The sequence below is a fragment of the Oncorhynchus tshawytscha genome, linkage group LG19, assembly GCF_018296145.1.
Source record: "Oncorhynchus tshawytscha isolate Ot180627B linkage group LG19, Otsh_v2.0, whole genome shotgun sequence".
Taxonomy (NCBI): Eukaryota; Metazoa; Chordata; class Actinopteri; order Salmoniformes; family Salmonidae; genus Oncorhynchus; species Oncorhynchus tshawytscha.
Genome location: NC_056447.1, coordinates 21,240,900 through 21,266,458, shown reverse-complemented (window position 1 = coordinate 21,266,458; position 25,559 = coordinate 21,240,900). Strand labels below are relative to the sequence as shown.

The window sequence follows — 25,559 nt, the reverse complement described above, 5'->3', positions numbered from 1 at the left end:
AAATTGAATATTCTAAAAGCGTGACGCCACCCTGGGATGAGTACTGTTCAGAGCCCTAGGGCAGGTCTAGGAGGGGGACGGATGGACAGTTGGTTGGTGGACAGACCCGGCCGTGATGCCCGCCCAGTCCAAAACAGCCACCAACCCCACACCCTACTTCTGACATCAGCATTATCCCACATCAGTGACCCTTTCACACACGTGCAATTCGATCATCATGCTGTACATGGAGGCAAATTTCTTATAACAATCATCATAGCAGGTTTTCGGTAGCATTTTTTTCCTTTTTAACCAGGAGTCCCTAACATCTCTTCTACGTGGAGACGTTTACAACAAAGCGCGGGAAGATTTTTTTTTTTTTTTTTGAAAGGACCTTCATTTTTATTGAATTTTTTGAAAGGTGCAAAGTAAAATAATCTCTGAACCCACAACCCTTATCAAGTAGCTCAACAGAGCAACACAGGGGTAGGGGAACTGCTAAACTGAACGCACATTAACATGTTAGCCTCAAAAACTTGTGTTAATACAATGAAGCCTATAGTTGGCCTAGAATATTCAACCAAGTTGCTAAAGGAAAGACTAAAGAAAAAAAGAACCACTCATTTTGTCACAGCAGTTGAGACTATTGGCCTGAGTCACCAATTATAGAAGACTTGATGAAACATGTTCTTGTGGAAGTAGTTTGTCCCATGTCTGTCAAACTGGATTCAACGCTTTAACTAAACTGTTAGAAAATTCCTCAACAGCTGTTGTGATTGAAGCTTCATCCAAAATACTGAGCTCATTCAAGTTTAGCAAACACAACAAGTGGAAAATAAAATATGGAGATTTCTGTATAACTGAACTCAACCATGATGGACTCAAGCAGGGATTTAAGCTGTAAATTGTTTGAGTCGAACTCAACCTGAACTGGCAATCATCTCTGCTATACTAATCCATTCTATACACCAAACAACCCAAAGATAACTATTGAATCTCTTTTCCCAAACACATGGCTGGATGAACAGGGAGAGGTGTTGAGTAATGGATGTACAGGGAGAGGTGTTGAGTAATGGATGTACAGGGAGAGGTGTTGAGTAATGGATGTACAGGGAGAGGTGTTGAGTAATGGATGTACAGGGAGAGGTGTTGAGTAATGGATGTACAGGGAGAGGTGTTGAGTAATGGATGTACAGGGAGAGGTGTTGAGTAATGGATGTACAGGGAGAGGTGTTGAGTAATGGATGTACAGGGAGAGGTGATGAGTAATGGATGTACAGGGAGAGGTGTTGAGTTATGGATGTACAGGGAGAGGTGTTGAGTAATGGATGTACAGGGAGAGGTTTTGAGTAATGGGTAGTGGGCAGTATGAGAAGGTGCAGGACATGGCTTTTAATATCTATAAGGGGCCCTTAAGGGCATGGGAGAAGAGGTCAGTCTGGTTCCCATCGTCTTGGCTAAGGTTTTAAGCAAGGGTTCGAGGGAAGGCAAGGGGGATCGGTCTGTATTTAGGAACGAAGGATCAAGGAGGGAGGAGGTGATATCATTGTCCGAGCTATGGTGTGGAGGTTGGAGGCTGTTACTGGGGGGTTATGGTTCCAAACGTCTCCTGCGAGGCGTACACCATGTAGAGGAAGCCATCATCGTCCTTCTCGCGATCGTACACCTCAGCGATGGCTGCCGACACGGAGACCATGCTGTGGCCGTTCACCAGCAGGAAGAAGGCCTGGTTGGAGTTCAGCTGGAGGCGCCTCCTAGTGAGGGCAAACATACAGAGTTTAGCACATCTTATCCTCACATAGACAAGAGAGTAGACAGTGTATCAGATCCTCACATTTATTTTTAATGATTTGTAAGATCAACTAAGTGAATTTGCTTTTGTGATTAAATGACTGATAAAGTGGTGTCAGTAAATACAGAGAAGAGAGGATGATGGAACATCCTGTACCTGATGATTTTGATCAGCTCACTCATATTGACATGGTCAGGAACCAGGAACTTGGTTTTATCCAGGATGGGCAGCTGCTTCTCTCCCTTGTATCTCTCGATGATGACCTGAAAGGGAGCAGAGGAAACGTCTTATTATAGAGCTCCCTGGACCCAAGCTACACTGTGCTTGGAGGAGTCACATTACAAAGACACAGCTAGTGTTAGTCACAGGGGGAGGGGATAGTACCAAGACACAGCTAGTATTAGTCACAGGGAGAGGGGATAATACCAAGACACAGCTAGTGTTAGTCACAGGGGGAGGGGATAATACCAAGACACAGCTAGTGTTAGTCACAGGGGAGGGGATAATACCAAGACACAGCTAGTGTTAGTCACAGGGGAGGGGATAATACCAAGACACAGCTAGTGTTAGTCACAGGGGAGGGGATAATACCAAGACACAGCTAGTGTTAGTCACAGGGGAGGGGATAATACCAAGACACAGCTAGTGTTAGTCACAGGGGGAGGGGATAATACCAAGACACAGCTAGTGTTAGTCACAGGGGAGGGGATAATACCAAGACACAGCTAGTGTTAGTCACAGGGGGAGGGGATAATACCAAGACACAGTTAGTGTTAGTCACAGGGGGAGGGGCATTACTCAGCACTTTGTGACCCTGGAGAGACAAAGGAAAGGCTCAGGAAGCAGTCATGTAGTGTAACTGAGGCTCTGTTAGACTCTCTGTGTGTGTGTGTACATCTGGGTGGAGGAGGGGAGAGAGGCAGCAGATGGAAGGTTAGAGCGATATTCAATCTGTTATGTGGTCTGCTTGGGTCCTGATACATGGCTAACACAGATAAGATTCCACACCCTTCTACCTATTCCTCATGAGAATAACCGTTAGGGAAGATACCCTCGGTGTGTTGAGGGAAGCAAGGGTGGGTCTGTATTGAGGAATATTTTCTGTTCATGTATACATTAGGATTGTTGTGGCAATAGATGTAATACTAACTGGGATCTTGTTGGGGTGCTGCTCTCGAATCAGTCTCACATCATCTACTCTCTGCTCTGTGGACACAAGGAAGAACAGGTGAGATGACAAATCAATGGGAAAATATATGGTAGCCTGTTATCTTAAACCTCCTATGTTTACACAATACAATCTGTGCAGCAAACCACCAGGTGCTGAATAAACTCAGACCCTAAACGAAACAGCAAGTGAACATTATCGGCACTAATCCAGCCCACCTGAACTTTGCACTTCCATGACCATTTGTAACAAAGACAAAACAACTGTTTCCATGGCACCAGATAAGGCCTTGGGCCCCTTTGTTATCACTCAAACCCTGGTCTGGGTTAGTTCTGACTGACTGATAGAAGAAACAACAATGACACAAATGCCTGGAAGGATGAACTGCCTGATCCCAATTACTCCAGTAAAATGTTCTTATTGTGGCCTTTCTATACAGAAATACACTAGCTCACTTTTATCTTATGTAAACCCCCCCAAACTTGCAATTTAACAGGTTAAAAGCCTGGACAGTTAGAGAAACAAGGAAGCTCTGGCTACCTTTGGGCTACAGTCAGTGTACCAATATGTTGCTCAACACTTGGAAAGAAATATATCAGAAGGGAAATGAAATGCTTGTTAACACCATCTCTATTTTCACAAACCCTTTTTTTTTTTTAAAGAAGTTATTTTCGAAAGTGGCCACATTTCACATCTGTATCCTCAGCGCAGAGATCAAGCCTACTCGTGACTCCAGAGCCACATACTTTGATATAACTGGTCAAATCTACAAACTATGTGATGGTAAGTTAACTTTTTAGATTTCACTTTCCAACCCATAGATTTCACTTATGTATAACCACAACAATATAATAATAACCAATGCAATAACGACATCGCCTGTTGTAACTACTGCAGTGTAAACTAGTAGCATGTTACAGCAACATTGTAACTGGTAAGATGTTTATGTTCTTTGAGTTTAGGACACTGCACGTGTTCAGCCAGTGCTCTCATTCTCACGTGGTGATATTGCGCAATTTTTTGGGGAAACGTTAAAGACTGACGTTTGGTCTGAATTGTTTTGAAGAAATTTGCCATGACGTCAGACACTTTACCGTGACGACAAATTGGCCAACTTCAAATTCAAAGAGCTAGGAAACCTTCGGAGCCAATGTAGAGTCATCCAGGAAATGGCAACGAACCGATATTTTGGCTACATGGCTTGTATCGCCAAAGAGCTAACTGTCGCGAAGTAAACAAGGGGCCTTATCTCAGACGAAAAAAATGTATCGGATATAAAAGCCTATTTGCGGAAAGCGAAGATAACAGTCCAAATATGAATTGTCGTGTTATCTAGGTCTAGGCCTACATGATAAAGTCACAGAGGTTACAGACATTTGTTTTTGTCCCTTTCCCCTAGGCCTTCCTTTCACCTACGCAATACGTCCCATCCCCCAATCATGCAGCGCACTTTCCTGCTTTTCGAGAAGAGTAATATCGGCTACTTGTTTTGTTTTTTTACATCTCTGTCACAAACAAGCGGAGCACACGATAATATATTTAACGTTTCGCTGCCACACGCTTACATTGTACTGAGACATACATTATATGCTACAGCATACAAACTAAACACAACAACACCATATTTGCCATCCGTCTGTTCGGGTTGCATAACGAGCCAGAACCATTAGCCTATACAAATACAGCTACCACCTTTAAATTACCACGAATTTGTCGCTGTGAAAAGACCTATATTATATAATAGATGAAATAAAGTATCTCCCATTTGTACTTAGACTGTTTATTGCCTTTGGCTTCTGATCGAAGTTGAGCTGATTAACTATTTCAGACACTGGGCCTTACTAGGGGAAATTGGAAAACCATCTGTTCTCCAAATAAAGGCTGATACTGAAATAAGAAGCCACTACATTTGATAAAATCGAAATAATATACACAATTAGACAACTTCAATGTTAAAACTTGCTGTACTAATAGGCTACATACCAAATGTCCTCCTTTGTTTGAACGTCTTCTCTGAAGGCATATTTCACGCAGGTCAAACCGTTTTGTAAACGAGGCAAAAGATCCCTGTATGAATTGAAAATATATTTAAATGTAGGTGTTGTAAATTTTTGGGCGATCAAAGCCCAGTTTTTTTTTTGTAATAATAAGAAGTTGAGTCCTTTGATGTTGTGCTATTCCTTCTTTGCTGATTGCTGCGGAGTCTATAGCGAAACAAACCAGTCAGCTGATATTTGACGTCACTGAGAGAGAGACCAATACCTACGCTCTGTATTTGCCGCTGGCTGCCCCACCACCACAGAAAGCACTGAGCTATCAGCCTAGCTCACCAGCCAGCGGAGACACATATTTCCCTCAGATTACGCAAACCCACAAAGAAATCCCATTTTGATCAACTCTACTGGGTGAAATACCACAGCAGCAAGCTGTGTTACCTGTTGCTACAAGAAAAGGGCTACCAGTGAAGAACAAACACCATGGGAAATAAACTATATTTATTTTCCCTTTTGTAACTATTTTCACATCATTACAACACTTTCTATAGACATCATATGATGACATCTTTATGTTTTTGGAACTTTATAAGTGTAATGTTAACTGTAGATTTTTTTTTATATCCCCCCTTTTCTCTCCAATTTCATGGAGAGAAACACAACCCAACCAAGCCAAGCCGCACTGCTTCTTAACAAAGTGCGCATCCAACCTGCATCCAACCTTATTGTTTATTTCACTTTTGTTTATTTCACTTGCTATGGCAATGTAAACATATGTTTATATGTTGTGTGAGATTGAAGCTACAGGTTGCATACAGAACAACCCTACCAGCCCTTGCACACCGTAGGTGCTGGAACTGGATAGATATAAACAATATGGCAAAAACTTCTTAGAGGCCCTAGGAGGTAGGGTTTATTTCTGGACGTGGACTATATTCAGATACTCCACCGTTCTCCCTGAAGTATGAATTTGCTCAGAGACCCCCACATCTTCTGCCATTTTCTTACAGCAGTCCATTCCTTTAAATCCAGCAGGGGGAGTGAATGAGCTGGATACAGCAGGTTTAATAGTAGAGGACCAATACCACAGCCTGAATGGTATTAGTGGCAATAAGGTCTATGCTGTCAGAAAAGAAACGGATTACAAGGATCCCCTTTTCCAGTCCGCAATCTCAAACCCTTCTTCCTGTGCAGTTTACAATTGTTCTTGCAGAGCCCCACCTTTCTGGCAAAAAAAATGATATGCATGTTTTGCATGTTATTTTTGGCATTAATACATAAGGGTTGGTAATGTTCTCTAGTGGCGTGATTGGCTCAGTGTTCTGTCACTCATGGGGACACTACGTCACCGCCAAATCTAAGGGTAGAGCTAGCTGCCATAGAGTTACATTAGAAGTGCCCATCTAAGAAGGCTCAAGGTCATTGGCCACAGATAAAATTATGTCAAATCACGTTAAATCTACAGCAGCTTTGATTGGACTGATCATGTCAACATCATACTTTCAAAATCTTAGCTAGCAAGCAACAGTCATTATCATGAATCAAGTCGACAAAATCTACTGGCTAATCCTTGTCATATGAAGAGAAATTATAGATAAAACGTATCGGTGCTCATCGGCCATAAACATTACACAACAAGTTGGAAATCACAAATTCAACAATGAGTGGTTTGGAATGACTCAGTGGCAAACAGCAAGCATTGCAAAGCAATCACTAGCCTCCTATTCAGATTTCGTGTGGTCCCAAGTATAGGTCTCTTTTCCAAGCTTTAAAGGATAAACATTGAACATTGGCCATGGTGTCAATCCAGCATGACTTCTGCCATGCTCAAAACAACTGGAAACTGGGACTGAGCTATCAGCCTAGCTCAGTGCATTCTGTGGTGGTGGGCCAGCCACTGGGAAATCTGATTTCAGTGAGTTCAAGACAGACCTGGGTTTAAATGCATGTGTCACGTCGGTACGAATGATTCGGGAGACAGGAGCAGGAATGCGTAATATTTTTTTTGAATTATACCCAAATTACGGTGTGCAGTGTAAAGGCATGGGGACGAGGACCAAACAAACACTATACAAAACACAGGGTTGAAACCCAAAACAAAAGAGCGAGGAGTACCACGAATAAATAACACAAGCGCACAATGATTAACACATGGGACGAGACCTGTAATCATCTGCGCAAACCACAATGGCACGAAAGCCAAAACATTGTAACAATAATCGACAGGACAATGATAAACCAAGGGCACACTTACTAATCAATGGGAATAGGGGCCAGGTGTGCGTAATGAAAGTTTCGGAGGGATCTATGACAGCATGGGACTGGAATATTTAAATATTTGTATTTTAAGAAGAAGAAAACCCGCTGTGTTTTGAGTACATGCCAATTCTTTTCAAGTGTATTTCCAAAATACATTTATTCAACTAGGTGTATTGTCAAAGAAAAAATATCCAAACTTTGAAATAAGTGTGAAAGTAATTTAAAAATACCTTAAATAGTATTTAAACCCAGATCTGGTGTGGTGTATTACCCTGAAACAAGGGTCCCCTGTGACTCAGTTGGTAGAGCATGTCATTTGTAATGCTAGGGTTGTGGGTTTGATTCCCATGGGGGACCAGTATGAAAATGTATGTAAGTTGCTCTGGATAATATGTTTAGAAAAAAAATATTCAGTATAAATTACAAAATTACCATAGATGTTAATTACCAACATTACTGAAGATTCCAGTAACTTTGGTAAATTACCGGTAGCTTTTTTACAACCCTAATTTGCTTAATGACTGAAATGAAGGGGTGTCTTCATGGAACAATATTTTCATGATGAGTAACTATGACCACACTGTTACCATGTTATTAGCCTACTGCTTTATTCTGTGCTACAGATAATGTCATAAACATTCAGGACTTCTTGTATATGCGTGTCTTACAAATTGCACTGTGCACACATTTCATGGAGGTTCTATTGATAGTAGCACTGAAAGGTACACTACATGACCAAAAGTATGTGGACACCTGCTCGTCAACACATCTCATTCCAAAATCCTAGGCATTAATATGGAGTTGGTCCTCCACCAAACCTTACGGTTGACACTATGCATTGGGGCAGGTGGCAATCTCCCGGAATCCACCAAATCCAGATTTGTCCGTCGGACTGCCAGATGGTGAAGCGTGATTCATCACTCCAGAGAACGTGTTTCCACTGCTTCAGAGTTCAATGGCAATGAGATTTACACCACTCCAGTCAAAGCTTGGCATTGCGCATGGTGATATTAGGCTTGTGTGAGGCTGCTCGACCACGGAACCCAAACCCATTTCGTGAAGCTCATGACAGTTACCGTGATGACGTTGCTTCCAGAGGCAGTTTGGAACTCGGTAGTGAGTGTTGCAACCCAGGATAGATGATTTTTACGCTCTACACGCTTCAGCTCTTGGCTGTCCCGTTCTGTGAGCTTGTGTGGCCTACCACTTTGCGGCTGAGATGTTGTTGCTCCTAGATGTTTTCATTTTACAATAACAACACTTACAGTTTACAGGGGGCAGCTCTAGCAGGGCAGGAATTTGATGATAATGACTTGTTGGAAAGGTGGCGTCCTATGACAGTGCCACGTTGAAAATCAAGATCTCTTCAGTAAGGCCATTCTACTGCCAATGTTTGTCAATGGAGATTGCATGGCTTTGTGCTCGGTTTGATACACCTGTCAGCAACGGGTGTGGCTGCCGAATCCATTAATATGTGTATTTGAAAATGGGACCAAAGTTGATAGTGCAGCTTCTGTTCTTGAGCCGCAGGTGGCGCTCTCTGATAACCTCTGACTGCCACTCATCCTGCAGATTGAGATGTTTTGTGGAGCCAGTCGACAGTTTTATGACAACCATATCCTCTGAGCCAGGAGTGTAGCCTTCGGGTATTTTTTTATTTCTATATATTTTTTATGTGTGGGGGGATAGACCTACATTCGTACGTTTTTTTTTATACTTGTGTCCAGCTTGCTAATAATGACCTATGACAGTCAGTGAGCATTCAAAAAAAGAATAAGTATAGTAGTAGAGAAATAGTAGAGAACTATTATTTTACTACTATTATTTTACTCAAATTTTGACAGCGAGGACATAATAACACATTTTCAGTGCGGCACTCTGGCCCTCGCTGAAGACCGAATACATCCCGAATACAAAATGTCTTGCGATTATTCATTTTACATTTATTTTACCAGGTAAGGTTGATTGATCTGGTGATTATTGCAAGGAAAGGGGTGAGACAGAGCTGACCTACTGTTACTAGGGATAGAATTCTTGAATTTGACCCTTTTTACACTGAAAAATTGATTGAGGACACATTTATAACTATGACCTGAGGGGTAGACCTATTGAAGGGGAGTGAGAGTAGCTTTCTCAAAAGTAGCTTTAAGTTGTAGGCCTACTTTTGATTACTGCAGAGTGCAGTAATCTGATATGCAAATCTACCATAAATATAATTAAAAAAATATCAAATAGTCTTATTATAATAACAACATGACACCCACTAATCATGTTACTTCTCAAGATTGAAAAAAAAGTGATTTGATGCATTGATTTGACTAATAGACATGTGTAAGTATGATTTTTGTTCAAAGAAAGAAAAAGGGTCTTTGTGCAATGGTGCTGTGCCTGCTATCACACAATGATAATGTTACTATGTTTTTGAAATAGGTTTGCAAAGGAAGGGTATATTACTGGAAACTTTCTAAATTTACGAGTAAACTACTAGCATTTTGGTAACTTTCAAATTTTGTTTGGAGTTTTATCAGATGATATCTAGTGGCCTTTTTGGGTACTTCAGATTATCACAGGCATCTGTAATTATCTCTGGGCCTCTGAGTGACCTTATAATGTAAAAAACATGATTTAATCAAATAACAAATAACAAAATAGAATGACAAAGCTGTAAAACATTATCTTAAATATAAACTTAGTGAACACCAATATCCTTTATATATACATTTTACACACTTTTATTTATTTACTATGTCAATATGTCTTTGTTGTAAATGTTCTGTCACGAAACTGGTGGCAGCTGTGAAAAAAGTAAACAGTTGGAAGAGTTGCAGAGTTAATTGAAAATAATGACACTGTTGATTAGATGCTTTTTTCATAAATTAGGCTACTCTATCTTGAAACATATAGTCTATCTACTAGAAAATCATGGCAAACTCATGGACAAAATTAATACTATATATTAATACGTTTTTAAAAAAAATATTCAAGTATAAATTACTAAATTACCATAGATGTTAATTACCAACATTACTGAAGATTCCAGTAACTTTGGTAAATTACCGGTAGCTTTACAACCCTAATTTGCAAACAGCAAACCCCTGTTTCAAATCAGTCTCCCTTTAATTAAATGAATCATTATAGGCCTTACCCAGTTCTTGCTCGCCAGCTGTTGCTAGTTTCTATATAAAGCAGCCTGAATCTTGTTACTGGGTATGAGGATCACCCTGCCTGCCTCTATCTTCTTCTAGGTCACAGTAACAACCTAAATAATGCTCATCTAAATGACCATCTATTCAATATCTAATAAACCCACTGCTCTTTGAAGTAATGAGTTTTTAAAGGCCCGGTTTAGTACAAAATGAGATTTGTCATGTGTTTTATATATATTTCCACAGGTTGGAATAATTCTGTGAAATTGTGAAAATTATGATAATGCCCTTTTAGTATAAGAGCTGTTTGAAAAGACTGCTTGAAATTTCTGCCTGTTTTGGTGGGATGGAGTTTTAGGCTGCCTGGTGGTTAATTAGTTTAAAAAATCAATAACAAAAAGAGTTCTTAACCTCTTTGCCAATAACAGTTTTCAGTTTTCCCCTTCCCACTCAGATCACTACCAGACAGTCCGAACAAAATTCTTGCTTGAGAAATGGTTGTTTACTAAGAAGCTATTTTTGTTTCTTTTTGACCATTATAATTAAAAACGATCACAGTAAGGTACTTGTTACCCAGAAATGATTTGATATTTATATTAAAACTGCTGCATTGGACCTTTGAACAATCTTCAGGGACCTAGTGTTTGATTGATAAAGGGGATGCGGAGTGTCATCAACAATGACCCTCAAGGCCTCTAAAATCATATAGCCCATTCTGTGCTGCTGGGTAGCTTCAGGCCGAGGCTAGTCATTCAGGTTGGGTTGCTATGGCAATATCCATGGAAACATCCTACATGTTCACTGAGAGTTGAAGGTAACACCCACTCTCATTGTTCAATCTCTGTAATGCATATGTATACCCACAGACAAGCTATTATAGAATGCTTTTATTAGTATATCAATCGATATATTAATTCATCCATCCATCCATCTACGGTTTTACTACATGGGGTAATTACTATGACAATAGTTCATAAATGCACCATCCATCCTTTAAACTAAATAGATTCATAACCTTGCTTGATTGAATTGATTACCATAGAATGAGATGTTGAATTAATTTACATTCGAAAAATCTGTGCATGACATATCAAAAGTGCTTTATTTCATCATAGATTATTTACAGATTGCAAGAGAACAGTGTTGAGGTCTTAGTAGTGATGTTGACTTACATTGTGGTGAAAATGGTATAAAATCAATACACAATATACAAGCTACAAGCATATGTTTTATATAGTGTAATACTTTAATTGCAAACACGCACATGGAATTATGTATAATTATCTACATCCCTTGTACACTTGTATACCCCCCATTCCTTTCCGGGGTAGTTTGTGCTCCGTTAAATTAGGGAAATAATTAGTATACGTTTATGTACACTTTCATGAGTGAGAGAAGAGTGTAGAATTGTTCACACTGGCTGGACTTACCGTCTTAGACAGCGTAAGGATCTCACTGGCTGGACTTACCGTCTTAGACAGCGTTAGGATCTCACTGACTGGACTTACCGTCTTAGACAGCGTTAGGATCTCACTGGCTGGACTTAGACAGCGTAAGGATCTCACTGGCTGGACAGACAGTGTTAGGATCTCACTGACTGGACTTACCGTCTTAGACAGCGTTAGGATCTCACTGGCTGGACTTACCGTCTTAGACAGCGTAGGATCTCACTGGCTGGACTTACCGTCTTAGACAGCGTTAGGATCTCACTGACTGGACTTACCGTCTTAGACAGCGTAAGGATCTCACTGGCTGGACTTACCGTCTTAGACAGAGTTAGGATCTCACTGACTGGACTTACCGTCTTAGACAGCGTAAGGATCTCACTGGCTGGACTTACCGTCTTAGACAGCGTTAGGATCTCACTGGCTGGACTTACCGTCTTAGACAGCGTAAGGATCTCACTGGCTGGACTTACCGTCTTAGACAGCGTTAGGATCTCACTGGCTGGACTTACCGTCTTAGACAGCGTTAGGATCACACTGACTGGATTGGAAAAGGCAGTGACATCTTCAGGTTCAGAAGAACATTTGACACCATAGTTCTTGCTAGCATTTATTGTTTACACATTTTATTTGGCTGCAACACAAACAAAACTGCTGTAATTCACAAACAATAAACAACGATTTAAAGGTTTGTTGCAGCCTGCAAACAACAATAAACTATGAGTGCACTCTACGCTCTGAACTGGAGGTCCATAGGGCTCACTCCAAATGTGCTGTCTGATGAATAGGAAACTAAAAGCGTTGTGGGTGGACTAAAATTTCATCTTGTGCAGTGACTGAACTAAAAGCTGTTTAAATAATGGTGTGTGGGACCTGGTCACTGAGGTAGACAGTGACTTGTTGTCAGAGAGCTAAATTTACAACAACAAAATCACTAGTCTTCCACAGCGTCCAGGACCAAAGTGCACATTCTCCTGCAAGCATAGAGTAGGATAATGACAAATTATAAACATACCGTTATTCACCTGAACATTTTTCCCATTTACAATCATAAAGCCAGGCTACTGCACAACATATTTATTCTTCAATATTCCATTTCTATTTTACAATTGATCAAATAATTGAGATAGCGTGCAAGACCGATTACATGCTTAGACTAACCATAATAATTGGATTTTATATATTGATGTTATAAAGAGATTTGTGTTGGTACATAAACCTGTTTACAAACGTATAAAGCAAATAAACAAAGAAAAACAGTACATCTGTTGTGTACACATGGATCCCCCTCTGCAGCTGTAAATAATGTGGTAAAACCTGTAGCCTATATGCCCTTTCCACACACAGCACATATCACACACATCGAAATCCACCCCCCTTTAATTTCGAAAGGCTATCACCTGTCCTCATATCCCCAGCCGCTAAAAGTCCACTAAAATTGAAAGACACAGTTGATTTAAGGGACAAGCTCCCAGTTTTAATAAAAGAGAGAAAATGAATAAAAGTAAAAGTGCATCTATTGGTTTCCTAAAGCTCAGCAAATACAGGGAGGTATACTTGGGCTCAGAGAAGGGGGAGAAAAGAAAATGGAATTGTGAATAAAGGACACATTCAGAGAGCTATGTATTTTATGAGGCATTTTTCATTGATGCCAAAGACGATGGTGATACATTGAGTGATGATGTGTTATGAATCACAAATCAGATTATATCTTACCTTTCACACATCCTTTTGATGTGTGCTTTGCGTTAGCATAATCTCATGAATGAGGCCATTTCTATTTGTTTTGGTTGTGTGTGTGTGTGTGTGTACCTACACTACAAGGCTTTCAGAGTACACCGCACATCTCCTTGTGGCGGATGGAAAAGAAATAGGAAAGAAATGCATCATTTGCCAGAATTGTCCTTGTAGGATACTTAACACTGTTGATCCTAGCATTCTTGTGTTAATGCCAGGAATTCGGTCACGTCTGAGCGGCGTGATGTCACAAGAGATGATGAAGTACAGCACAGCATGAACAGGCCCGGGCATTCCATCAGGTAGCTAATGAAGTGACGAGTCCGTGGAAACGAGGGATTTTGGAGATAGTAGAGCAGAGGCTTCAGCAAGCTGTTGATCACTGTCTGTTCATGTCTGTCTGTCCCTGGCTGGCTCCTCTACTTATCTGCATACGTACAGGGTGGACGAGACTGGAATAGCAGCAACAAAGGCTCTGATTCTGAATCATTACAAGCAGACTTAGAGCATAAGGAAAGTGGTGCTGTGTACTGGGTAGGTACAGGTAGGTACGTGCACACACACACACACACACACACACACACACACACACACACACACACACACACACACACACACACACACACACACACACACACACACACACACACACACACACACACACACACACACACACACACACACACACACACACACACACACACACACACACACACACACTCTGAGACCTTTTAGTGAGCTCAACAAAGGCTGGTGACATTTGAAGGGGATGAAATAACCCAGTGGATCTAGGAGTGCTTTGCGTTTTTGCTCAGTGGAGAGGTATTACAGACCTCAATGCTTCTCGCTCACACTGGAAGGCTCTGGGACATTCAGCTCTGTCCTAGGTGTATCGGGCCCAGAACCCTATCAAAGCTTACCAAACCCAAACCTGTTCAGCCTCATGCCAGTATTCAGTGTGCACTTGCCTACCACTTCTCACTACCACTCTGTTCTGAAACAACACCATGAACCTTGATGGGCACCAGTGAGTGGTTAGAACTGTAGATGGTAAAGCCAAACCTCAACATGACTTGTGATGACTCTACCACCTCCAAACACATGCCAATATTGTCATTGTAACAGCTGGCAAATGATTTTGATAGACTTTTTGAAATGGGGAAATACTATTTTCATGACGAATATAGACGATTTTTATAACATACTTTCTACATGTGTTTATTTTGGATTTCTCACTTACAATTACCCTATCAAAATCACCTGCCTGCTGTAACAATGACAAGACCGACAAGTGCTTTGAGATGATGGAGCCGTCACAAGTTAAAGTTACATTGCCCATTCATTTTATATAAGGATCTGCTTGGCTTAACACGCACAAAGAGAAGGCAACAATTGGGCAGCATTGTACTGGGTAGGGCATTGAACGGAGAGTGACAGGCCAATGCTAGGCTCAGAAGGAAAGCTTCATTAGTGGCTTTAGGTCATCACTGACACTGACTTACCGAACAGAACAGAGAGGTGATGTATTACTTTCAGACTCACACTTTACAAGGGATATTAGCTCGCATTAACTATGGTTTTCCCCATTAAAAACTATATTGGATATAATGGGCATCGCTGTTCACATGAATACCACCGACTCTTACGCTGAGTGGCAGAACCTGTCTCTGCATGCACTTATACATTTACTCAAGATTCCCGGGAAAAGGGGGAGGTGAAAATGCAGTTCTTTTATATCTCCACTCCACTGAAAATAATAGGCTTGGTATTGAATAGTGATGTATTATTAAAGCTAGTTCAATTATGCTCTCTAGCTGAGGATGGACGCCTTTCCTTCTTTACAATTAGAATGAGGAGACACAGCGTGCAGAATGGAGCTCCATGGCCAGCCAATGGGAGTGAAGCAGCATTACATTCTGCTCCTCTGCCAGTTGAATTAGGACCAATGTTCAATTATGGTGCCCCTGCCAGTCTCCTAAATATAATTAAGTGAAAAAAAATACCTTTTAACAGACTATAATTCCCAATATTGGACAAATGCCCAAATGTAAACTCTATTATAATACCGTACAATAATTACATCATTGGCTATATCATACATTTTTTTGGTGGGGATAAAGTTCTGATTGGGATTCTACAGCTACAGTTAAATGTAGATTTTGATTCCTACATTGCGCAAATACATCTTTCTGTCTCTATAACTGTGAACACAGACGTACAGAAGCAAACCATGCTGGGCAGCGGAACACAGATCATTTGTTTAATTGGCTTCTCACTCGGCTAATCTGATACCATGTTTTCTCTGGAGGCCAAGTGGCAAACACATAGAGCACGAGGACAAGTCTCAAAATAAAGATGGACCTTTGGCATTAAAACTCTTGCTGGTTTGATAAGCCTGCTACAGGTTAAATATAACTGAAGATGAACAGGTTTGTCCACCAAAAAAATATGAATACAGTGTAATGGGAATAGAGCTTGCAGCTCGAATGTTGTACACTCATCCTTCCATTACATTTTGGTAAGCACCATGGTTAGAAAAAAAAGTTGGGGGTACTGTAACGCAAAAACCTTATTTTAAAAAAAGTGTACACTCATAGTCCTGTTCTACACTGTGCGAACAAACGATGATCCATGTAACCCGATAACTCTTCTGTGAGCCTATCCATAAACCTTAAGGTGGCCCACACCTTCCATGCCCTCAATTTATAATTCAATTATTGTCTCATCAAATGACTATGTTCTTTCAGAGAGCATGGTGCGTGCACCTTAAAAGGCTGTTCATTCACCCCTTAAATTCATTAGCTGAACATCTCTCCCAAGCCACTGACTGAACAGAGTTAAGCATGCTACTTAGAGGCACAGGGGTGACTGCCTCCCTTTCTCTCCAGCCCTCCCCTCATTGATTCTCTGTTAGCAGGGCTAACTAGGATGGCCATTGGGGGATGTAAGCAGGGCCAGACAGGGGTACTGCACGACACAGAAATCTCCTGGGCCATTGGTCACGGGTTAAGACTATCATGTTAACTGCCATCTACTCCACTGCAGACAGAGGCTTGGGATGCACATTATCCATGGCCTGCAATTGACTTTAATTAGCTTGAATTGTGTGCATCTGCGTACAAGTGGAATCAACCAGGGCAAAATAGAGTGTTAAAGAAAGAAATACTGTCACACTGCAACAGCTGACACAGATAAGTCAAAATGGCTTAAAATACTAGATGGTACATCTTTGTTCAATATTTATTTTGAATGAATACATCTATCCCCCCCCTCCCCCTCCCTCAACCCCCTTCTCTTGTAGGACAATTGACTTGCGGTAAGCCCCTACAAGCAACATCTATTTTGACTATAGAAGTTACACATGTAAATGGTACATGGCATAATTGCTATTGTTGTAAAAATGCTATGAGGAGAGTGAGGCTGCCAGGAAAGGCGGACAGACAGATCCACTGTAATTAGAGCCAGTAAGAGCATATGATTTGTGGTAATTGCCTTGACAAGGGGCTGAGCGTAGCTCCACTTAATTACCTGTGCTTGCTCTTTCCTAGGAGCCCTGTGGGAAATGGGCTTTCATTTTTCATTGCTGAAATTGGAAGGATGTGGGGGTGGGAAATGTGTTCTGCTCCCCTCTGCATCTGTCAAAGTGACAAAAAAATTCTCAAGTACAGTAAGCATGTGTCTTTAACGAAGCCTAGTGCACCATATTTCATATGATGACAAGCCATTTGCCTTTTAGATGCTGTACAGGTGCACTCTGCCTGCTTTGAGTATGGCATTCTCATCAGCAACGCAGAAAGCTAAGGACCCAATTCAATCAATCAGAGATAAAGGAAAACTGCATTTTGGGTTTACTCACAACATTTACTCTGTATTTTCATGTCAGAGGTGGTTTCAAGTCAATATCAAATGACAATATTGCTTTCTAACCAAGGCAGCAACAAAGAAGTGGCTGAAGGAGAAAAACACAGGCACCCAGGCAAAAGCTCAGAAGCATATAGCCTACTCTGGCTGGTGCCAAATCAATTCATCCAATTTTCTCTACACTGTAAGATGCCATGTACAAGTCCTCATGCCAACTACTCTGGAATCGAATCAGCATTCCCACCATGCGTACAGTTCAATACAATAGAAAAACAGTACATATAAACTGGACACGTCAATCATGGCTTTAAAATGACATCAAGCACATTTAGCCAACCTGGATGAGCAGGTTACAACAGCTCGTTGCTTCTCCCACTAGACGCACTGCTGTCATCAACGCAGTTGTAGCCTATTTTCATGGAAGTTTCACAAAATGATTGCTACTCTAAAAATGACAAAGGAAGCAGAGAGCTAGAATGGATAGACTGATAGAACACTGAACACTATTGTGTTCTGTCAGAGCCAATGGGTCAGCAGCATGTGATCATGGCTGTGATCACCACTCATGGGTAAAAGGATTGCATAGGGAGAGTTCAGTGACCCCATGCTATGGCGCTTTCCTGTGGATACATGCTGGAGACGAGGCTAGCAGTGGGGGAGCTCTGGCTGTGGCAGTGGTGGGGGATAGGTGGTCTAGCTGTTGTGGTGGAGAGGTATGTGCCCGACGGGCTTTGTGACTTAAGGCCACTCGCTGGGTCCATCTCTGATGTTGAGTTTCTACCCTTGTCTGAGATTGCCCATCCTTCATCATCCCCTACCTCGCACCCCCCATCCCCCTACCTCCCACTGACTGCCTTTTGGTTTGATGTGTAGCTCGTACACCAGGACATTGTAAGGCTTTTTGTATTCCAGCCGGCTTCTCCAACCGGGTTGTGCACCTGTGTGCCACTCAGAACAAAGATTCATAGCAACCAGAGAAGGAGAACGCATCTGTAGGATAACACCTGTCATATCTTTAGGAACACTCATTGACAGTAGCGGTAACCAAAGCAATCAAATCTAAATTGAGGTTAAATAGAGTTCCAGTGAATGAGCTGGATTTACAAGCTTCACACAGAGACACGCTAATCATCCACAGAAACTCTCTGACACAAATAGAGGTGATAGAAAAATGACATTGCCACATACAGATATATAGATGAATGTACTTACAATAGACCAGTGGAGAAGAAGGCAATGCTCGGCATGTCACTTCACACAACCGTGACCTTGAAAAATAAGCGGGAATTTAATTGTTCAGTCGATTCACATTTTTTGTAAAGTAATACAACTAAGTGACAGATCCAGAACTGAAATTCTTGTTTGCAAATCTGTTGCAATTCTAACAATATATCACATGCACATCTTGGAGCCTCAACGGTAACTTATTGCAGAGACCAAGCTGAATCCACACGTATGCAACATGCAAATATTACAATCTGTGTCTTTCTGCAAAGAAAATGTTCCTCTGACTCAATTCCAGATCCATAATTAAATTTTACATTTCCATGAACACTCACTCTGTTGGAGAAAAACAGACCCTGTCAGCCAGAACCCTTGAGATCTGTCTCTGAGAATTGTCTTCAGAAAGAAACAAAGGCAATGTTAACCCATTTCATACATTTATACGGGGTGTAAACAGGGCACTTTAGATGTCACTTTGTGTCAGGATAAATCATTAACATGCAAAACGTGTCGGACAAACATGCTTGCTTTTGAGCATGCAATGACTCATGTGATGTCTTTATCGACAGAGTCGCTCAGCCTAACTTATTATCACATTAACATACCTCAGACACAAAACTGATCAGTCTCAATGCCATCTGTTTGTAAGAACTCTGGAGAAGCCCCTATGTTCATGTTCAGCCTGGTTATTCTCTCTCGCTCGCTCTCTCTCTCTACTGCTCTCTCTCTCTGTTCTCTCTATGCTGCTTGGGTGCACCTGGTCACCCCGGTTCATTCTGTGTTGTGCTGAGAGAAAAGTTCATTCTTCAGACCCCAGTGAAAAGGCCAGATCAAACATTGGTCTCAGCCTTCCTTGCTGCTCCATGGGGCATCGATGCTGAGGGGAGAACAGCACTGTCACTGCCATGCGTGCTGATTGTGATTGCACTTCAAACACAGCGACAAATGGCTCCCGCTTTACACAGATTCTGCTGTGTTTTGATGTCACTCTAAAATGTCCCTATGGCGCTATTCATTGTTTATTTTCCCTTAAAAGCTGCAAAAAATGGAAGGTGGAGGGGAGGTTTGTGTGAAGGTACACCTTAAAAACAGCAGATTGCCCTCTTTGGGATAAAACACCACAGCATGGTGAGCTCCTGTCTGAAGGTCTCCACACATATTCATTTAGAACATTACCTCGTATTCCTTTAAAGTATTTATGATCCAAAACAATGGACATAATGGCCAATCATTCCACAAAGGGAAGCCATTATAAGTCAAATGTGCTACAAAGAAGGCAGCGAGCTATCTATGTGTGCCAAGAGAAATGGGAATGGGTAAAGACTTACCCCCTGGGTATCTTTAGCAAACAGAAGATGGTTGCCATTGTACAATACAATTGGATTTATTTGATATGAAATACATTTGTTTGCTGTAAAGACATATGCCTACAGTCTCAAACAATCTGTTGAAACAGATAATGACTGGGTGTGTTCGTAGGTGTGGAGGTTTGGTTTTATTTAAGGCACGTGTGGGGTTCACACATCAGGGAATTCAGACAGGTGTTTTCCCCTCGAGATAGCAACTGCAGACTTCTCCGTTATCCCTGCGTGCACTCGTTGGACATTATTTAATCTTAACCAAGCTGCATCTAATTGTATTAATTGGATCAATGCACAAACTGTCTTGTTTTAACACCTGCTGTAAATTACTGTATTTCCTGTGTACAGACTGCATATGTAGCACACCCTTTGTGGCACCGTTATGGGGAGTGTTTCGCCACGTAAATGTGTAATCATGACGCTTTACAGACAACCTGCCAGCCAGTGTGTTCAACATAGACACCGTGCAGAAGTCTATGAGCGCTGAAATACGGCTATTCGATGCTCAAATTGTATAGAGCAGTAAGATATAAGGATCATCTCTAAATATGAAGTCATTTTAAACAACCTCCTCATCTAATAAATGCAGGATGTTACAATTAGGACGACCTACACTGTAACCCAATTGGGAGTCTAAAACATGTATGCCTAACAAGTGAATGGAAACATTTTATTGCGCTTAGGCTAAAAAAAATATTGTACAAAATATATATTCCATTCGTCTAAAATGGCCCTGATTATTAGGACTAAACCGCAGTGCTGAAAATGACTAGCCACGAGTAGGAACGTTTCCTGCTCTACAGCCTACACCACATTGGAGCTGTCCACCCCGGTGGTGCTGAAATGGTTAGCGAACATGTTTTTAACAAGTTGCTTCAAGCTAAATAGACAAGCAGGTGCTTTTTTGTGTAATATGCCTATATTTTCTGGAAATGTGAGTAAATGTTCATTATATTTTATTTATTTCCAAGGCGGACTATTATAAAGTAATTTACTTGTTTTGGTCTTTCAAAAACAACTTATTTTTTAAGCTTCCAGAGATCATCAACACGTAGCTTACTTGGCAATGGTCATGGCAAAAGGAGTTCACAACTTCCCTGTGACATGACATTATACTCATTTACTTATCAACTGCAAAAAAAATGACAATGAATCATTATTTAAACCATCAAACTGAAGTGGCTATAGCTTGATGGTCGAGGCTGCACGGGAGCATGTGTTCATACAGTATATTCGTCTATAGTAGGCCTAAAAGATATACAATAGAAAGATACATTAGTCACCCTGAAATAAAAGTATTGTAGGCTTCCCTGAATAAAAGGCAACCTGGGACAAGATTGTCCATCACAAAAAAATCTGAAGATGTAGCCAACTGGCTGATATTGGATTTGTCAGGGACAACTGTAATAAAGAGCTCTTCAAAACTAATTATAGCCATTATGTAAACACGACAGGGAAATTATCTTTCTTTGCGGGGGCTTTCCTATAATCAATAGAACCTATTCCCAAGCCTTTAGTATTCTCATTCTAACTGTCAGAGAGAAACCAGAACAATCTCACGCTGTGAAACAGAAACAAAATGATCATATTGATCACATTTTTTTATGCGGAGTTTAACGGATGTCGTAGGCTAGGCTACTAATAATCTTACAATAGGTTATTATTCACATTGCCCATTTCTCATGCGAAAATATAAAGCTCCAGTTTATGCTATAGCCACCTTCACAAATAATGAAAACAAGTTGTGCTCGCTGAGTTCTACCTGTTGATGTGAGCACAATCCCATCGGGCTTGATCTCTTGTGGTCTCACCCCTCGTCCCCCGTAATATCTGAAAGTGTGGTAGAGTATGAAAAAAGGAATCAATATGAAAGTCACATTTCTGAAATAGTCAAATGATCAACTCAACAGAGGCACATTAGCCCATGATAGCGTACAGTGAGTAACAAATAGGCATATACTTAATCTCCTTTCTATGTATTTCAGCTCACCCTCTCAAGTCTCAACTTCATTAGATAGAAGGAAAGCCTTCTCGATGCCAAGCTTATAATAGTGGCAATGCTTCTTTTTTTCTTTGTCAATCAAAATCAGCGCACGCTTGGTGTTTGCAAAACATGATATATAGGCAAAAGAAGACACTACCCTCCGTACATACTTTTGTTTCTTCACATCCATACCTCGTTCATTATGTTATTATTCCACCAACATAAAACAACAAGAGTCGATCAGAGAAAGACCTAAGGTATACCTTGCAGATGTTGTCCGCGCCACCGATGGACCTGGAACTGGAACCGAATGTATTGACAGTGAATCTTTGTGCCATGTGCGGTAACACAACCTCCAGTTTATGCGACGGACGTATCTCTTTAAATCCCGACTCTTCCCCAGGTGGCCTGTCAATTTCACGAGCGTGACGTCAACGAATGGAGGAAAGACATAAAAATCCCCCTTTCATAACAAAAGTCCCGTAGAGGATGTATTTCAGAACGAGATGATAGGCTTCAAATACATTTGACAATAATATCGTGCAAAAAATAACCTACAGGTGAAAAGAGTCAACTACAGAAACCAAATAAGCATATGCTGCCACATTCTGTTCGGAAATGGTTTCTACATGTACAATAAACAGATCTAAAGAACAGACAGAGAAAATCGAGCTCCTATTATAGCAACAGAGGGAAATAGGATATACACGGATTTGTATGCATTATCTGTTGTATTTGAGGTTTCTACCATGAATACTCATGACTGTTCTGATTTCCATGACACCAGATGCTGTTCTACTCAGTGATTCAATTAGCAGAAAATACAACATAGCCATTGTCTATACATTCAATACAAAAGCTACCCGAGAGAAACAGAAGCAACTAAACAACTTTAACAATGCTATAACCTAGCATGTCATTTGCTATTTGAATGCCTTGTATTTTTATCACCAACAACAACCCTCCCACCCCCCCCAATACATTTTATATGTCTCTTTCTAAGTCAGAATCCTTCATAAAAAGAGCCTCTCCCAGTCAGCACCATCTCCTTCACTGCAATAATAAGTGGGACTAAATTGCTGTCTATGCTCAACAAAGAAATTGAAAAATGTTGTTAGATTTGACTTTATGTGGATTTGACCAACTTAGCAGATGTCAGCTGCAAAAGCAGAATCCGCCATTGTACCTGTCCATGATTTTGAAGAAAAAAATGTACAACAGGTGTATTTTCAGACACAAATGTGCTACCCCATTGTGCTGAGAACTATTGTGCTCTTTTCCCAGACTCAAAAATGATTGAAATGCTTGATTCATTCTATTTGTGTCTCTGTGTGTGTCTCCATGTGTGTGTGTGTGTGTGTGTGTGTGTGTGTGCATGTGATGGTGTTTATTCATGGAGGTGTGTGTGCATACTGTATCTTGACAAATGTTTCCTTTGAAATGCAAGTAAAAACCGTTTTTTATTCTGACATGTATTTGAGGCCCCACTGAAACCTCACAATGGCTCTATTGTGTGTGATTCACAAGGCTGGGCCATTTTACAGAGCTACCGAACAATTACATCTTTAAGTATCAGGGCAGTTAGCTGTATATAGGGATACTGGAAAAATACCTCTGTCTGTAAGTGTCTGTACACTCTAAGAAAAAAGTTTAACATTTTTTTTTTTTTCGGTGGTCCCCATTGGTTCCAGGTAGAACCCTTTTTGGTTTCAGGTAGATCGCTTTTGGGTTCCATGTAGAACCCTCTGTTTTCTGTCTAGTCAATAGACCATTAGACACTAGTGTTTGTGGTTTTCCCTTACAGATACAAGGTCATATCATTCTGAGTGGAATGCGTATGCCTCTTACATAATGAAATATAACAACCAATACTTCAGGCACAGCGTGCTGTGTGGTTTCAGGGCTCCTGTTATGAGGATACAACATGTTTGACAATATGCTTTTAATATAGAAATGTCTTCACGCCAGGGATAATATCCATTTAACAAGGTTTAGTAAGACATGGGGGTCAATTTGGGGTTGTTGGGATGTTGTTTTTATTCAAAGGGGGTTAGTCTTCATTTAATGGTTTAATCAGCTGTACATCACTACAGCACAACTGATAAGAGTTTGGTTACCTATCGCTAAAGAGCAGCCAAGTTCAAAAGTTGCACTAGCAGATGTCCATATCAGTGTTATGCAAACCTGCGCAGAGCAATTCCTTGTTTGCCTAAGCGGCCTATAAGTAATTCATTGTGTTCAGTGAGACGGAGCATCTGTTCATCCATACCCCTGACCCACCAAGAAGCCCTGAACACCTGACACAAGGTGTCTCTTTTCCAGGTAACTGCGCTCATCAGATAATGACCTCGACTCGGGTTAATACTTACAAACAAGGGATCATTTTTCTGGCAAAGCAGGGCCTACTGCTAGACTTTTAGACAGCAGGACTTTTAAAGAAAAAGGGAAAGAGTGCAAAATTTCAGGATAGTCACATCTTGCTGGGGTCAGAGCTGCAACTCTTGCTGGGGTAGGAATGGAAGTGTGCAATAGACCGACAAGTTCCAGTTGAACTAATGCGTCTTCAAGCCTACACTCAGCAGAGAAGTAGTAACAGAAAAGTGCCCATCACTCTTCCCTCAGCCGTATTCAGAAAGGGCAAAAATTGCCACCCTCTACATCGACGGAGAAGTTGCGGCACGGACATGCGCAACGGTTACGTCCCTCACTGAGGCCCGCTTAGCTTTCCAGGAGAGGTAAGAGGGTAGCTCAGCCAGAGCCAGGCACTATTGCTTGACCTCTCACTGCCTCCTTTTAAGGCTAATTTCTTTCCCCAACTTCTCATCCATCCCCAGCTGACCTGAACTCCATGGCTTGTTAGAAAACTATTGGCATTCGCCTGTGTTCTTCACTGCAAACAGTCCTTATGTGCTTCTTAAAAGCGTAATAATAGGAAGATGTAAAAGTGAAAATCAATAGAAGTATAACTATAAAAAAACAGGAAAGTCTTTTAAATGGATATAATAGCACTCTAAAGAGTTTCATGTTTGAGATTAGAAACTGGGTGGTTCGAGCCCTGAATGCTGATTGGCTGAAAGACCATATACCACAGGTATGACAAAACATTTATTTTTACTGTTCTAATTACATTGGTAACCAATTTATAATAGCAATATGGCACCTCCGGGTTTGTGGTATATGGCCAATATACCACATGACGCAACACAGAGTGTCTGGATACAGCCCTTAGCTGTGGTATATGGCCAATATACCACAGCTAAGGGCTGTATCCAGACACTCTGTGTTGCGTCATGCATAAAAACAGCCATTAGCCGTGGAATATTGGTCATATACCACACCCCCTCGGGTCAAATTGCTTAATTACAGCATGAATCATATGAGCAAACACATGATACTTATCACAAACACACATATAAATGTGCCAAGAAAGGCATGGCTACATCCTCTATGGCTGTGCTCCTTCTCTTCCTCTTTACTTTGAATACATTATTAATTCATCATTGAGAGATTTCTGTGGTAAACCAGCCTTTAAAATCATGCCATACTTGAAGAAAATTGAAAATGTGGAATGTTGAGCGTCAGGGTTCCCCATTATACGAGAACAGGGAT

At 41.0% G+C, this 25,559-nt stretch overlaps 1 protein-coding gene and 1 long non-coding RNA gene across 2 annotated transcripts; both read right to left on the bottom strand.

Moving 5' to 3' along the window:
- Nucleotides 1–326: 326 nt before the first annotated feature.
- map1lc3b (microtubule-associated protein 1 light chain 3 beta) lies at nucleotides 327–5,179 on the bottom strand. Its single transcript, XM_024379218.2, has 4 exons — nucleotides 4,923–5,179; nucleotides 2,922–2,977; nucleotides 1,928–2,034; nucleotides 327–1,733 (listed from the first exon to the last, which is right to left on the bottom strand). Exons 1-4 carry the CDS (start codon nucleotides 4,960–4,962, stop codon nucleotides 1,559–1,561), a joined length of 378 nt encoding a protein of 125 aa, XP_024234986.1. The 5' UTR covers nucleotides 4,963–5,179; the 3' UTR covers nucleotides 327–1,558.
- Nucleotides 5,180–16,812: 11,633 nt separating this feature from the next.
- Nucleotides 16,813–22,646, bottom strand: LOC112218433. Its single transcript, XR_002948625.2, has 5 exons — nucleotides 22,214–22,646; nucleotides 21,729–21,796; nucleotides 18,941–19,001; nucleotides 18,594–18,649; nucleotides 16,813–17,155 (listed from the first exon to the last, which is right to left on the bottom strand). It is a non-coding gene; the product is annotated as an uncharacterized LOC112218433 (long non-coding RNA).
- Between the last annotated feature and the right edge of the window lie 2,913 nt (nucleotides 22,647–25,559).

What these genes read in the sequence shown, in the direction of transcription:
- map1lc3b (XM_024379218.2), bottom strand. Translation starts at nt 4,962, where the DNA reads ATGCCTTCAGAGAAGACGTTCAAACAAAGGAGGACATTTG. An exon ending in CAAACAAAGGAGGACATTTG is followed by an intron (nt 2,978 to 4,922) that starts GTATGTAGCCTA and finishes TTGTGTCCACAG; the next exon opens with AGCAGAGAGTAGATGATGTG. An exon ending in GAGCTGATCAAAATCATCAG is followed by an intron (nt 1,734 to 1,927) that starts GTACAGGATGTT and finishes TGCCCTCACTAG; the next exon opens with GAGGCGCCTCCAGCTGAACT.